Source organism: Frankliniella occidentalis, unplaced genomic scaffold (assembly GCF_000697945.3).
Source record: "Frankliniella occidentalis isolate FOCC.00 unplaced genomic scaffold, Focc_3.1 Scaffold13, whole genome shotgun sequence".
Classification (NCBI taxonomy): Eukaryota; Metazoa; Arthropoda; class Insecta; order Thysanoptera; family Thripidae; genus Frankliniella; species Frankliniella occidentalis.
In genome coordinates, this window is record NW_026267143.1 from 1,217,495 (window position 1) to 1,231,418 (window position 13,924).

General features: G+C 47.9%; 2 protein-coding genes across 4 annotated transcripts in view; one reads left to right on the forward strand and one right to left on the reverse strand.

Moving 5' to 3' along the window:
• Positions 1–13,924, forward strand: part of LOC113217620 (lysosomal aspartic protease) — a 368,266-nt gene that overhangs the window by 190,563 nt on the left and 163,779 nt on the right. The gene's annotated exons all lie outside the window — the stretch shown is intronic.
• The window catches only part of LOC127748782 (uncharacterized), a 174,703-nt gene that overhangs the window by 78,734 nt on the left and 82,045 nt on the right, over positions 1–13,924 (reverse strand). Inside the window, exons 8-9 of one of the 3 annotated variants that reach the window (XM_052263633.1) lie at positions 9,961–9,988; positions 4,590–8,231 (exon numbers count right to left, since the gene is read on the reverse strand). The exons of 1 other annotated variant lie outside the window; for it this stretch is intronic. In XM_052263633.1, coding sequence (XP_052119593.1) covers positions 8,149–8,231; positions 9,961–9,988 — 111 coding nt within the window. In that variant the 3' untranslated portion in view covers positions 4,590–8,148. Of the gene's footprint in view, positions 1–4,589; positions 8,232–9,960; positions 9,989–13,924 lie in introns of those variants that run through there. One more of the 3 variants, XR_008010773.1, reaches the window with a different exon arrangement.

Below are 13,924 nucleotides of genomic sequence, written 5' to 3' on the forward strand. Positions count from 1 at the left end.
AGAAGAAGAAGAAGAAGAAGAAGAAGAAGAAGAAGAAGAAGAAGAGAGAGAGAGAGAGAGAGAGAGAGAGAGAGAGAGAGAGAGAGAGAGAGCTCCCACGCCCCTATCTCGGGAGATCCTGTCGATTTATTTAGACAGCCAGATTGGATCGAGAATCTACAACTGCTTGTGACGGATGGGAAGTCAAAAGGAAGTTAGAACTAAGAATAAAGCTAAAAAGAACACAGTAATAAAAATTATCGTAATTAAAGATGTCTCGGAAATGTTAAGTTAAATTTCTAAAACGAATAGCTTCGTCAAATTCAAAGTCCCAGCTGAAGAGTTTGAAATGTTTGACATATTTTGTCAAAAGTTATATGAGATGAGAATTTTTTGTGGTTTCAAATAACTCAATGTCGAAGAGATATTCATATCTGCAGATCTTTAAGAGGATCTTGACTGTTCGTAACTCGTAGGACATCTTTATGGAAGGTTGTAATTTTCTTCAAGACTGAACCCGTTCTTCAACTAAAATAACCACCCTTTTTTGGGGTGGGATCACCTAGAAACTGCACTCGTCACCTGTCGTTAGCAAATGGCCATTGCCAAAGTTCACTTCACTTTGAGACCATAGGTCTCAAAAGACCTGGCCTAGGCAAGGTCTTCTAGCGCCTGATAGGTAGGCAACATCTTGCCTTTAGTGCATGCGTGTACTGCGGGGTGGCCTACCCCGAGACTCACAGGCGCCAAAGCCAATCTCCCAATGATCGAATAAAAGACACGGAAGGTATGAATAAACTTTAAAAAATGATCTCGTCAGACTTGTTAATGAACTATGAGAATTTTTTGGTCAAGTTTTTCGATAGCTTTTGTCGGCGTACAACAAAAATGTTCGATGTGTACACCCTAAACGTAAAAGGACAATTCTGTTTGCCCCAAAAAGAGGAAGGTTTTCGTCGGTTGTCGTGCACATCCAGACCGGATACAATTTTGTTTCTTAAACTGGACAAACTGTACAAAGTTTAGCGGTAAAATTCAAAAACTATAGTTTTGTAAATTATCTTTATGCAACATTCGTGAATTATTTTGGTCGTGTAGTCAAACTTTTAACAGTTCATCGGGTTAAAAGTTATCCTTGTTTAAAACAAGTGTCATACTACTTCTACACACACATTTACTCCGTCGTGGCTTGTTTAAAAAATTGATGTTTCGTTACGTAAAACTAAAAGGTCCAGCCATCTGCCCTGACGGACCGGGGCCGGGCCCCTTGCTATGTGGTCAGGTGGATAATTGAAGAGAAAATTCATCCCGGATCAATGTCCCTCCTGTGGTCGTGGAGGCAGCGGGGCAGCGGGCCGGGGGAGGTGAGCAGCCGGCGCAGCAGCCCCCGCCCGGCCAAGCGGATCATTAAGACAAAAACAAAATACAGCCTTTTGGTGACCACAGAACAGACGATTTATTTACTGACCGACTAAACTCAGTCGATCACAACGTTGACATAATGCAAACTACTACTTATAGACAAAAGATCAATATAATCATCCAATCTGGGTCCATAATGGAACTACTGCCCTGGGCCTAGCAATCCAGCAGTAGCACAGTCCCACAGTTGCAAGTATGAACATGCCGCGAGACATGCTGTCGCATGCTCTTGAAATACAAGAGCTCTGCGCCAAAGAAGTCGCACACCCACACTTTGTCTTACGTTAGCAATATTAGGAAAGCTTATGACAAATGAATTATTTTATCATTGTTTGCCTCCTCCATTTGACCAAGTGCTGGTGAAGATCCGTCCGGGGCAGAAGCTCGTACAATCACCGATGGATCAACTAATCGACAGGCTAAGAAACAATTACTGTGGCATTGCGTAAGACCGCGAGGGTGCTGGGGTAGCGTGGTCGAGCGGGGTGGGGTGGGGCGGGGCGCTGCCTGACAGTCGGATGGAGGACCCTTCTGAAAGGACAGTCCGCGGACAGGCCGACGCATTGTGTGCTAATGCAAACACCTTCCAACCTCCTCCCCCACTGCCCACCCACCCGCCTCCCCCCTTATAGAGCTCCACCTCCCCCACCATTACCTATTTCCTATCTGATTGCCCGCACTGTCAGCCTGTTCGTTTGTCCGCTTCCGGAACATTCCCATCAATTCTTCTTTCCGGCTTTCGACCAATCGGTTCTTAATTTTGGGGCATAAGATATCCTACTTGGACAATACTGATAATCTGTGGACTGCAACGGTCGGTCATGAAACAAAATGGGAGTACGAAACAACACGGTTTCACATAATAATGGTCCCCATCAAATTTGGTAATCCATCATGTTTGGTAATCTATCAAATTTGGTGATCCATCATGTTTGGTAATCTATCAAAAATTTGGTAATGCATCAAATATGGTAATCTGGGCGACGAACATCCGCACACCTCCCGCGGGAACACGTGTCACACGGCGCTCGCTGTGCAGCTCGCGGCGCTGAACAGGGCGGCCGCGCGCGACGGCAAGAAGACTGTTTCTGAGAAAAGCGCGGGAATCGGCATTAAAATACCAGCGCTCCGTAATGGTGACCGAGCGGGGTCCAGCGGCGTCTCTAATGGACCCGCGGCGGCGCGGCGGAGCACAGCAGCGACACACAGCCATATGCAAGAAAGCAACAGCAACAACACAACAACAACGACAACAACAACAACAACAACAACAACAACAACAACAACAACAACAACAACAAAAACAACAGGGAGTTCATAACTATCTTGTCAAAGAGTAGACAATTATTGTAATACTTCACACAATAGAGGTCTTGACAGTCAAGCATGGACAATTTTATTACACTGCAAAATGTCTGATATTGGAGCAAGTTTCAACTGAGGCCACGAAAACGGCCAAATGCCTAGAACTATAGGGTTCGTGTTCTGAATATTTTTTACAGAGGAAGAAGCGCACGTGGAGAACGTGCACCGTTTAGCAGGTGTGGGTTAGGAAGACCAGGGGTTGGGGAAGAGTGGGGGAAACCAGGGGGAGGAGGGGGTGGCGGACTAGAGGAAGGGGGAGGGGAGCACAGAGCAGCGAAGAAAAGGATAACGGGCGCTAAAAAGATAATTGCTTAAAACTTTGACACACTTTTAAAAAGCACGATGTCTCACAACTTCTCGGGACCTTTTCTTTTTATCTTTGGATCGCGTTACCTGCACGACAGTCACGTTTCGCAATACTTAAAAAACACATCCCCTCAGCAATAAACATAGAGGCGAGACGGTGGGGCCGCCTGAGCGAACAAGGGGCGTAACATCCAAACCGCTCGCACTCGTCTTCCTCCTCCTCCAGACGCACAAACGGCCCCTCGGACACCCCAATAAAGGCCCGCAACGCACCCAGTATATCGGAGAAAGCTCCCGAGGTCCGTACGGCACCTCACGAAACAAAAACACAAACAGCTGGGGCGCACAGCTGGCCGCCAGGTGCAGGTTCCCCCGAGGTTCCGTGCCTCGTCCGCCCAAACCTCGGCCCAGCCTCGGCACAACACAATGGCGGCCCCGAGGGCGGCCCCTTGGCGCGCCGCGCGGTCAGCGAGACAAAAATATAGAGGAATCCGCGGACAAGTTGTCAGCAGGGGCGGGTCCGACCGATCAGAGGTAGTAAAGGGACGGGGGGAAGGGAAGGCACCCGCCAAACACGAACGGACTGTGGCCAGCACTCAGCGGGCTCGTGTGTGTGTGTGTGTTTGTGTGTGTGTGCGTGTGTGTCTGAGCACGGACAGGACGCCGGCCGGCGACACGTTTATTTCAAGAGGCGGCCGCCACACAAGACCAGAGTGGACAAGGGTCGGAGGGAAAATGCCGGGTGATCAACAGAGCGAATTTTATTTGAAATATTAATCAACTCAATCCAGAAAAAAAGAAAGCGAAAAGATGCATCGGGTTGCTCACAAAACATTGGCTATAATTAGTTATTCGATGTTTGTGATTTCTATAATTGTTGAACATATGTTTAAAGAGACGACTAAATCCTCTAACCATATGCACGGGGGGAACCTTGAGAGTTATCCGTTCGTAAAATCTCGTGTGTAACGCTAACCAACAAAACAATGGAACATGCGTCCCGCTTTATTCTCGTTTCGCCTAAGCGTATTACTTTGGGGCGTATCGATTATAACCGGCTGACTTTGACCCATTCTGGCGCTCTCCAGCGGCCGGTCAGCCTCCAGCAGCAGCCTCCAGCAGTCCCCGGCAGGCTCCAGCAGCACGCTCCGGGACTCGAGGCCAATTATTGTCTTATGCGCCGGACTGGGCCGGGCCCTCGGCCGGACCGGACGGGCCGGCAGCTGTTCACAATGCGAATCACTGCTCCATTTTGCTTTTGAGGATTCGGGGCCGGGGTGGATGCTGGGAAGAGCAACACGAGCGCAGTTTGGAGCACCAAAACACACTAAAGAGCTTTGGGCCACTGCAGCAAAGTGCCGCAAAGTGCGCAACCTCTGGCACAACTCTCTAGCACAAGCTTTCCAGGCCAAAGCCATTTGCCGCCAGGCGCGACACCTCCGCCGGCCGTGAGACTTCCCGGCGAAAACAGACGGCCAGAAAAAAGAGGTGCTCGTCCGCTATCCCAATTCGCTCACCTGGCAGAGAGGGGCGCGGCGTAATCCAACAGAGGCAAAATCCACACAATGAACGTTCACTCGCAAGATAGTCGGCACACCACAACACACAGTCACACGAGAGCGCGGCCGGGGCGTGGTCTTCCCTGGCCGGGGACGGAGACGCACGGACGACGCGCGGCGGACACACGCGATGCGGGCGCCGGGATGTCAGGCGAACGACTGGCTCAGGCAGCCGGCAGACTCGCCTCGCCTCGCTCGCCTGGGCTCGGCCGGGCGACCGGCGAGCTTCGGGTCGCGCTCGGCTCCCCCCCGTGCCCGCCGAGGCGGGACGCGGCCGTGCGGCACGACGGCACGCGGGGGCGGTCTGTTTGGGTGCCGCGCGCGCGCGCGCGCGCGCGCGCGTGTGTGTGTGTGTGCACCGGCCTGCAGGCCCGGTAGGCCCGGCAGGACAGCTTGACCTTGACTGATTGGCAAGACTACGGCTGACTCACACAGATAGCGGAGACACCAAAGGTCGTTCCCCTCAAGCACATGGCGACCGATACAAAACAATCAAACAAAAAAGAATGAGAAGAGGACAGATAAAAACGTTAATGTTTATAATTTACTTGTTAATCAAAACTGTGTACTTTTGATAGCCCGACAGGTAAGCGGCTTTAAAATGTCGGGCGGCGTTTTATTGAAATAACTTCTCCTTGAAACAGACTAGTATCCGAGAGAAATATAATATGACGAAGCTCTAATAAGAAACACAAATGTATAGTCGCTAAATTTATTTGTTCATGAACTGTACAGCAGCGGGACACAACAACGCTGCAGAGTTCGTGAACAAAAATAATTAATATGATGCCTCACGATAACGGGGCAACAGAGTTGTAACTTACGGACGGTTGACGACATTAAATTAAAATTATATCGGCATTGATAGAGCTGATGCTTGACCTCAATATTTAAAACTGCAGCAGCTGCTTTTTCCAGTTCTGAAGCCTACTAGGCAGCAATTAACCTGACATAATGTAACAACACGTCGAAAGCTAAATGTCTTTCCGGGTCGCGTCCGAATGATGCCGGACCGGAAAAAGGGCTGCATCGAGCGGGAGGACCGGAGCAGAGCGGTAACCATGGCAACGTGACGGACATGCATAACGGGACAAGACCTTCCGGCCGGCACAAAAAAAAATGGCACGAGAGCAAAACTGGAGCGGAGCGCGTTGTAATGACAGCTACGCGTTAGGACACCTCGGCACGGCGAACACGAGTGAACACGAGCGAACCCGATGCAGAGCCAATACTGTAGACTGCTAAATGGAAGGGGGAGACACATCTTTAAGAGAAATCTAATGAAAACAATTTCAACCCAAAATTATAACATGTGAAGTATTTGAAGCGCCCAAAAAGCATTGTTCCGTAGACTACAAGAACACCTAACATTTGAAACTTTGCAGATAAAGCATTTGCGCTGTAAATTTGTTGCCTGGTCCGGCACCGTAATATTTGGGTACGGTCCGTGGCATATAGAACAGACCGTAACTTGGAAAAATGTTGGGGAAGTCGAATTCGACTTGTATTATCATCGCTGTATTAATACAGCTCTTAGCCTAAACAAGAAAGTACAGTTCACACTGTTACAGCCTGACCGAGCGCTGAAAATACGGTACGGACCGTAGGCAAACCGTAAATTCTTACGGTATTACAGTGGATGGGTTGGCTATGATTATTTGATGCTATACTTTTAAGGGGGGTCAGGACAAAATTTTGTCAATTCTAGGGCTCTAAAACCATGTGTCCTGTAGGGATATGGTGAGTGTGGGACTGTCGACAGGGTAAAGCATTTAACTATTGGTCTATTGTGACCATTTTCCAGGCTCAAAAAGTATCCTAACTCTCAAGAGTCACCCTGAACGACAATTCTAGTAAAGTGTTACATAACGGTTAAAAATCTTGCGCGCAAGGTTTCTCGGTTATGGTTTGCACTACAACGCTGAAACTTTTCCTGTAAGTTAGCCATATGAATACCTAAAACTTGTCACAGGATTTTCTTGATATTCTCACTTGCTGATTTTTAATGACAAATTTAAGTTTCATGACCAAAATCATGCCGTTTTCACCCCTATAACATTTTTTAAAAAATCAATGGGTAGGAATTTCGAAAAAATCCTGTGACAAGTTGTTGAAAATACTGTAAAAATGAAGCCTGCAAAGTTTCATAGCTGTGGCATTAAGGGTGTAGGAGAAACTCTGCGCGCAAGGTTGAAAAGTAAAGTTCAGAGAAAAACGCATCTAAAGTTGACGTTAATGGGCAATTTCAGGTTTGACTCTTCACAAGAAAAAATCCCACGGTCACAATTTTTAGAATTTCTTTACAAACTAAACAGCTATAGACTCAGGAAGAGTCAGATAATTTTTTAAAAAATAAAACCGAAAATCATTTTTTTTTGTCCTGACCCCCCTTAAACTATTGCTCAGACTAAAAATCCGCTCGGCAAGAACACGGACATTAGAAGGAAATACATACAGTACAAATATTCTGTGAATCACAATCGACGCTAACTTTGCCTCTCGAAAACATTGGAAGCCTTGGGTGTTTAGCGATTTTTTTTATAACACAGAGATTTCGAGATGAATGACCGTCCAAACGTTCCTTGGACCTGAAGCCACTTAGGCGACCCGCGGCCGAGAACGCAATTATAAGACTGAAGTAGTGACAGCTTGGAACGGTACCGACAGCTCAGCGAGCAGCTCAGGGCTGCGGAGGAGGAGGGGTGTCGGGGTCCCGCATGATCCGAGCCCCACAGCCCCACCTACCCGCGGCACAACGAGAAAGCGCGAGGACGTGTAAATTTTTCATACAAGCACGGCAGACATGAAGTAAAGTGAAACGCTGCCCAACCTCCTCGGTGTCCGCTGTGCAGATATGCGAATGTTATACAAACCATCCATCCAACACGACGCGAGTGTACAGAGTCAAATTCCAGAATTTATCTGGTATAGCCGACCTCAAAAAAGAGGGGGTGCAAACGCTTGAACGTAGAACGTTCGTAAAAAACGCGAGCAGTGGCATTCAAATAGAAAATACAGCATAGCTTTGTAGTACAGAGCAACAGTGTGAAAAATTTTCTCGTAGATTTACAGTATCTCTTTTTGTAATTTACTATTTACAAAGTATTTTAGTTGATTAACGACAGCTCATTCTTGCTCGTCGAATAAATTTCAAGTCGTTACGCGGTGCTTTGTAGTTTTACAATTTTAAATTTCATTATACCGTTCGTGGACCCTTAAAACCTACAATTATTTTTTTCCACGGCGAACGGAGTTTGTCGTGTCATGCGGTCCACGTGGAAAAATTACTTCACTTAGCCGACCGACGTTTTTCGACGCAGCGGACAACTGTAGGGTGCGTCGTATCGTGCGTATGGACGCAGGGCGAAGAACGCGCGGAAACGCATGCACACGAGCCCGCCCGAACAGCCAAACGGAGAGGCGACCTCAAAAAGCGAAAGTAGAGACGGCTCCAGCTCCAGCCCCAGCCACCAACCCGATGGCGCAGACGATCCCGTGAAACCGAGCGTTATCTCCGTCAATATCTAGACCAGCACAATGTAGAGCTGCAGCTCCAGCGGCACACGGGCCAGAGCCACGTTCGGGACCCCCACCCGTTCCCTGAAACCAACGCAAAATAAACCTTTTTTTCTGTATTATAAAACTGCCATCAGTGTCTTCCTCCAGACAGCTTGCAACAGGGCAAGAAATATTGTCCCTGTCGCATTAACTGGGAATTAGCAGAGCTCAGCTCCGCCCGGCTCCCACGACACGGCTCGGCGCCACGGCCGGACAGGCGCCATTCCGCATACATATAACGCCATTTCCGGAATCAACCAGCAATTTCCATTTGTCGTACCTGCGAAAGAGAGAGAGAGAGAGAGAGGCAGAGGGAGGGGGGAGCAGGCATGTCGTGCGTGCGTGAACCTACGCCCACCCGCTGGATTTCCGTCGGTTCAACGAAAAGAGAAGGGAAAGTGTGGGTGGAGAAGGGTGCTAGAGGAGGGGGCCAGGGGAGGGGAGGCCATAGGGTACACGAGGGACATGTAAAGTAGCACCGCGCAAAGCGCTGTTTATAACTAAAGAGAAGGGGCACGGGGAAAGGGGGAGGGGAGAAAAATGAGAAGAACAAGGAGAGGAGAGGAAGCAATTACCAGTCGATGCAGCGGCAATCTCACTGTCGGTTTCAATACGCAAGTCGAGCTCCACATACACCTCATTCTCTCTCTCTCTCTCTCTCTCTCTCTCTCTCTCTCTCTCTCTCCGCCCCCAACACCTACCGGAAAACACTCTCCCCGACGAGCAATACCTCGCATCACGTTCTCCCCTGCCCACCACCGCTACCCTCGCCTCATCTCCCTTCCGATGGCCAATCAACGTAACGTTCGCAGTTGGAAGAGATTCAAATCAGCGCGCGCGAGCGACAAATTCCGCATCGCACGGCGCACATGCCGAAAAACGTTAAGAAAAACGTAACGTAAAACTCAGAATACCGATGCCCGAGTCTCAGCCCATTCTTTCCCTCCTAACAATAATCACTAAAAGCAACTGTATTCACATACTGTTAAATTTCTGCAAAGCAATGCTTTGCGATTTAGATCATTTGTATACATATATATTTATATATTTATAAATATATACGAAGCATATATTTTAAAATTTCAATGAAAACGCTTTGTAGTTACAATAAGTTACAATAAGGATCTAATTCCTTCGCAATTCTGCGAAGCATTCCTTGACTGAAATTAACCCATTGCATTTAAGGAAATGATAGGTAAGAAAAGAGACTTCAATTCGAAACGTTTGGCATGCAATCACTTTTTTGCAAATTATGTGCAAATAAAGGCATGTTATAACAAAGTCAGTTTTTTAGACTCATATACGTAAATGATAGATCTTTAAACTACAATATTGCAAATAAGTCCGTAACGTTTGTTGCATTTGTTTCCTACTTGTTTTCACCAACCCGCGCGCGTACTATCTATAGTCATGATTGCAGTTAGTGCGACTTATGGATGGGCCCTCACTCAGACGTCTTCGACCTGATATGTAAAGCATGTTGCATGCCTTCCAAAGCTGAAGCCCCTTATCACAAGTAGCGTGCGTCAGACCGTCAGATGTGCCGTCATCGACATTATCCTCTCCTCCTCTCTCTCTCTCTCTCGTTTGGCAGCAATTAATGATCACTGACCCTGCGCGGCTCTATAGCTGGTCAGTGAAAGCTCAGCGCGTGCAGCGCACTGCAGGGCGCCCGCTGCACCGCCGCAGCCACGCCGCCGCACCGGCTCGTGACTGGCCGTCAGTACCGCGGCGTTAAAAGAACGCAGATCTCAATCGTGGCGCCACTTACCGACACACGTATCTCTACACCCACTCACCTGGAACAGAAAACATACACTGTCAGAAACAGTAGGCAGTAAATGAGAGTTTTTAAATATTTTTATAGACAGTCTCAGAGACAGTCTCTACCAGAAGGTAAAATGTTTCCAAGGAAATGTTACAGTACGATTTTGTAAGTAACTTTTATTAATTTCTTAATCACGCAATGTAGTGAATCTCTATACACGACCACGTTGTAAATAATACTTTGGGAAGAGAGGCACTTTGGCACTTTGCACAGATTTATTTCAATTTACACCTTCATGTACCATTATTCCTTCTAATTTAAGATTTTCAGAGCACCTCAAGGGAATCATGGATCTCGACACCCCTTTCGTCACCTCGGTATGAGATGCGTCACACCATCAGTGCCCTTATGGTGCGCTTGGCGAGGAAGCGGGATGCAGCATCCAGCCCATCCCGCCGTCACACGTAACATAACGGAAACGGCGTGACGGGCGGGCGGCACGCGAGCGCCCAGCACACGCAGGCTTTGTCACCATCGCTATCACAGTTGAGCACTTATTTTAAATCAAAGTTAAGTTTTTTTTTAGTTCCCGTAAATGTTTTAATGGTTTTGTCGAAAAAAAATTAAAGCAAGATCTTGACTCACTAACTGTTTGTTTTTCATTCTTCATTGAAACATGCCCGGTGTACGATTCGTGTTCCAGCTCGAACGGGTTGTGCCGTGATCTACTGGTCTTGAATCCTGTAAAATCTACGTGGATAAAATCGCCTACACAAAGTAAAGTTTATCATCATGCTTTGGTTGCTCTAAATGGCAAACACAAATGCCATAGGCGCCGCCCCTATTAGGCTTACAGCCTGGCATATCTACTCGGCCTGCCCCCAGCCACTAAGAAGCTAAAGTTACGATTTAACCCTTCCTCGTCACTTTCTCTGGCCGCCCCGTATGGACGTCAAAAGGTCACAGCGCGGCGGTGTTCACAGGTCGTCAAATCTATCACACTGGGGCTTTAAAAACAACAATCTTACTGCGCCTGGGCTGTCCATCACGGGCGATCAACATGACCGGGGCGGGCGGCCGCTGGGCTGCCGGGGGCCGCGAGTGCACTGCAGTAACGGGCACAGAGCAGGCAGCGGGGCGGAGGGCGCCACCACCAGCGGCCGCTCTGGCCCTTGGGGAACCACCTGGGCCCATTTGCACACAATCACACGACGAATTTCCAGCACCGGCGCACATCGTCCTACGCACGCGAGGTGTCCCCGATGGAGCAGAGGGACGCACCTCCAAGCACCGGCCCGGCCGCAGTGCGGCGCTCGTCTGCACGTGTAAAGTGTGTGGACCAAGGGGTAAAATGTGTCGAGCCGGGAGTTTGAGCACGACGAGTTGCCTGAGGTTACCGCCCCTTGAATATGGACCGAACGCGGTTTATACCATAACTTTCGGCCACCCTTCATTAGTTCACGAGATTCAGTAATATTTCCTCGTATTCACAGAAATACAGCGGGTTGCCTGCTAAAGAATCCGTCCGCACGCTTTGATGCGGTAAAACATCTGCTAAAAAGAAAGGGTCTGTTCCATTTGCTGTGCTCACCATATATAGAAGTTCACTTTACTATAAACAAAACTTCACCCCGTTTTTTTCGAGCCGTGCAAAATCGACTTACGTATTGCAGCATGAAGACTCGGGCGCACGGCGCGCCGAGCGTAGTAAAAACGGAATAAACTAGAGGTAGATGTTGTAAAGGCATCTCATCGACTGCACGCGGAAGAGCGCTCCTAAGCCACGGCGCCGCGGGGGTTTGGGAGAGGGGGGGTGGGGATCGAGAAGGGAGAGACAGTGACTGACTTCGGCACCCACATGTGCGGCTGTCAGACTGGTGATACGCGTGTCCGAGTGGTCACGACCCGACCGCTTCCGCACAGGCAGGCCAAAGGTTCAAACATCTCTTGTGAATAAATTCAATTCTCATTGCGTTAGGTAATCTGTCACCATGACCCACCGCAAGGAATAGCATAAGGGATGATAAAACTGTAAGACGAATGGAGCGATTAGAATAAAGGAAGAGGGCAGAAGAACTTTCCCTCGATGGCCATGAGCCGTAATGGACTCCATGACGAAGTCCTTTTCGAGGCAGTCATTGTCCTGCTGGAAGTTCGAACCGCGGTAACGCTGTCGGCGAGGGGTTACACCGGTGTGCAGCGCACCAGCGCCGTCATGGGCCACACCATGTTTGCGGAATTCGCCACACTTCAAAAACTAATTACTCGTCATACGATAGTTAGCTCGTCCACACAAAACATTAGACAAGTGAATTTTTTGCTAGCCCGAACAAAAATATAGAGCGAGTATAGAGAGGAATCAATTATAACATTTTATGTGAAATGTTGCTAATAAAGAGCACTCTGCTAAAGGTTTGCACCTTGCATCCATCAGCACCGCCAGCTGCTGTGCAGCCGCAGGTCCCCATTAACAAGGCTTTCTCCGTATTGTCGCAGAGCACTTTCCCACGCTGCACTAAGGACAGTTGTTGCTCTGGGATGCATTTGACTTGTTCCTCGGCAGGGTGCCATCACTAGACGAAAGCTTGCATTAGATATTCTAATCTACTATTTTTCTAATAGTTTTTTTGGCTGTGCTTTCGCTTCGCTACGGTCGAGCAGCTCCCGCTTTTTACTTTATGACAATCGGCAGCCGCAATGAAATCGAAGCAAATGAACCGTAACCACAAAAGAATTCGCTCTCGGGGAAGAACGGTAAGAACGTAGAATGAGTCAGGAGAAATGTAGTGCAGCTCAGGGCGACAATTTCAAGGCGAAACAGCAAATCAGAAATAATGAGCAGAACAAACGCTAAACGCCGTCCTCTTGCAAAGAACTGTCACGCGCATACTTGAAGCAATAAGGCAATTGCACAGTTGGCCAGTTTTAGATTTGGGAATTTCAGAAAGCGCTTTTTCACAGCGGTTTTCTATGGCTGAGACGAGATTCTGATACTCTGTGATATCTCCCCAGTGAAGAAAAGAAAATATTCGTCACAAAGATTTGCGATATTGGACCACGCAACTCGGGTAGAAGGATCCTAACTTCAAGTATACCTATAAGTATACAATCTCAGGTTAACTTTTAGTTAACTACAGAACTACACGGAGAGTATAGTTCTAGTAAAGAATAAACTGCACATGGTTCTTCATCAATCAGACTACTTTTCAGTGACTTAAGTCGAATGTATACTTAACCGCGGTCAGAACCTTTTTTGCTATAGTTTTACTATATTTGCGCATTGAGCTTTCCAGCTCGAAGGTCGAAGGGCGTGTATCTGTGGTCAGCACTACTTACAGCATTTTTAAAGTAACGCGGTCAAAACGGTGCCGTGTGTATTAATATAGCCGACAGTCAGACGACAGTTTCCTGTTTCTACACGGAAAAAAATAAGTAAGCTGTGATAGCTAATGTGTTAGCTGCCAGCGTGACAAGCAATGCGTTAGCTGTGAGAGCTAATCTCTGTCTGTGAGAGCCAAGCGATGTTTACTATAGCAGATAATCACGTCAGCTGTAAAAACTAATGCGGGAGAAAGTTTTACAAGATGTTAAAACTTAATTTTTTGCAGAGTTGTTCCATTTACGTTGTTTAGGGTGCGTCCTTCCTCACTTCTACTGCCTTTAACAAGGAATTAGAACCGACCCGAGTGGGTGTTGAACCCTCGCCCATCGGCGCTGCGCTCCGACTTGGAGGCACTGAGCCACTGCGCGCGTTGAAACTGGGATGAAAAGCAAGCATCAAGTGGAAACTCGGAAAAACAACCTTGATGTTTGGGCTTCAGCCCTAACAGCTAGTAAAATTCGCTTGACCAGATTAGACGTAAGCTGCCATAAGCAAACTCTGGTAAGCTGCGGTAGCTGTCGAGGGATTGGTTGGTAGAGCTAATCTTTAGTTGGTCCACCCCATACATATTTTGTTGTGGCTGTT